Source organism: Cyprinodon variegatus, unplaced genomic scaffold (assembly GCF_000732505.1).
Source record: "Cyprinodon variegatus isolate N-32 unplaced genomic scaffold, C_variegatus-1.0 Scaffold858, whole genome shotgun sequence".
Taxonomy (NCBI): Eukaryota; Metazoa; Chordata; class Actinopteri; order Cyprinodontiformes; family Cyprinodontidae; genus Cyprinodon; species Cyprinodon variegatus.
Genome location: NW_015151311.1, coordinates 343,101 through 345,219, shown reverse-complemented (window position 1 = coordinate 345,219; position 2,119 = coordinate 343,101). Strand labels below are relative to the sequence as shown.

The 2,119-nt window shown below is 39.4% G+C and overlaps 1 protein-coding gene across 1 annotated transcript in view; it reads right to left on the bottom strand.

Annotated features, from left to right (window-relative positions):
• Positions 1 to 168: 168 nt before the first annotated feature.
• The window catches only part of slc24a3 (solute carrier family 24 (sodium/potassium/calcium exchanger), member 3), a gene marked incomplete at its 3' end in the record, with an annotated part of 81,008 nt that continues 79,057 nt past the window's right edge, over positions 169 to 2,119 (bottom strand). Inside the window, exons 14-17 of the mRNA XM_015397370.1 lie at positions 1,422 to 1,588; positions 541 to 655; positions 351 to 463; positions 169 to 234 (exon numbers count right to left, since the gene is read on the bottom strand). Of these exons, the coding sequence (XP_015252856.1) occupies positions 169 to 234; positions 351 to 463; positions 541 to 655; positions 1,422 to 1,588 (461 nt within the window). The remainder of the gene's footprint in view (positions 235 to 350; positions 464 to 540; positions 656 to 1,421; positions 1,589 to 2,119) is intronic.

Below are 2,119 nucleotides of genomic sequence, written 5' to 3'. Positions count from 1 at the left end.
AGAAAAATCTACTTGAGTACAGTAACAAAGTATTTGTACTTCGTTACTTCCCATCTCTGCATATTGAAGTCTGCTGGTTGCATGTCTTGTGAATTGGCACTATGTTAATAAACTAAAGTGGACTTTTTAGCCTAGTCAGTAAGAACGGAAAAAGAATTGCAAACTCACCGTGAAGAATACTGATGCGAGTAGAATTCCTACAGAAAATATGAGTCCTCTGCTGTTAAGATGGATCTGAGAAGACAGATGTTATACAAAATGGGTCCAAATGTCTAAGAAAACTCTCTCTGGTCTGATATTGCCCTTATAAAAATACATTTTGGTTTAATTCTGCGCTGATAAAGACTCACATTGGAGCCATAGTCGATGCAGAGGGTTTGGAGCGCCCATGGCAGACCCAGACCAACCAGGATGTCAAACACGTTGCTGCCAATGGAGTTGGAGATGGCCATGTCTCCCATACCTGAGACAAGTAGAGAAACACCATGAAGCTGCCTGATGAGCCACGGCTCCTGTTATCCTTACAGCAGGTGTCTGTACCTTGCCGGGCCACGATCACGCTGGCCATGCAGTCTGGGACGCTTGTGCCCGCCGCCAGGAAGGTGATTCCCATGATGACATCAGGAATGCCCAGGGTGAAGCCAATCACAGTCACCTAAAACCAGAATTAAGTGAGGAAGACTTTAAGCGAGCCAGAGTGGAATAGAGTAGAAAGAGCTGATTGGCTGATACACCAACAACACTATTATGTACAAGTGGCCAGTTTAAGTAAACAAGTTGGCAAATTTCAGGAAACAAGATGCTTGATGCCACCTCCTTTATGGCTTTGTGTCTGCACAAAGTGCTTCTTACTTTCCAGGATGGTGTGGAATCATAATTCCAGGACCAGTTTAGTTTTCAGCACCTCATTGCTTGCTGCCCACTCTACTGGCCACCTTGGTTCTTCACTTTTTTCTCCATTTATGTTGTGTTTTTGCCAAATCAAACCGCTTTATGCAATCAGTCAGACAAAGTAAGTCTACAGGTGAGTCCCAACAGCAATAATAAGCAGAGGAAGTAGTAAAATAACCAACATAACATAAGAAATAAGAGGAATGTATTTACGGTGCCCTCAAACATTTAGATGCTTGTTTGAATTACATTAATTATTTACTGTTGCTCAATTTCAGTTTCTTAATATAAGCCATATAAATGCTTCGTCTTCACCTGAAATCAAGACTAGATGGTTAAACTTGGACAAAACTGGATGTTTCATTGGACAATGAACTAAAACATGGGGGCGACAATAAAAATGGAAGTATGTGAGACCTGCAGCTGTGAAGAAACATCTTCCTCCATTATATATCTGAACCTGTGTTGTAATGATTAACCAGTGTGGAGTAAATAATGTTCATCTTTCAGTGTATTAAGAGTGAACTCACCATCCAGACCATGATGTACGAGAGGCCAGCGATCCAGATGGTGGCAGTGAAGAAGGAAAACATGAACCACCGTTCCCAGCGCTGCTTGGCACAGTTGGGTATGGTGAAGAAGAAGAGCAGGGACAGTGGCCACATGATCAACCACTTCAGCTTGTTGCAGACCCCCGCTGGAGGAAAACGGAGTTACTCAATATTTTCAATATCTACCCTACGAAAGGGACAGTTTTCTGTTGCATAAAACCTACTGAACATTTAACTTCAGGGACTTTAAAGAAAAGCTAAGACTATGTGACAAGCACAAGAAATTAAATCAGTTTTATTTAAACTAAATAAAGATAAAAAAAATGAAAATGTAGTATGCTGATTGATTGAAAAGTGAAAAGCAAGTGTTTATTTTTAGCATAGAAAAATGAACTAATCTTTTCTCATTTATCATGTAGACATGAGAGATTTCATTTTTTACATTTTATGAACTTGATTCCCTTTTCTTCAGAGGATAGACACATTGGCTGAATATATTTGAGAGCTGATTATTTGCAGCTTATATTTCATATATATAATTAAAACAACTTTGAACAAAGCAGGCCAATGGTTCATAATTCAAAGGCCACCTTCAGCTGTGAACTAAAAGAGAAGAAATTTCAATGTTACTTTAATTCAAGCGTTATGTTGTTTAAATTGACAATTATATTTCCGGT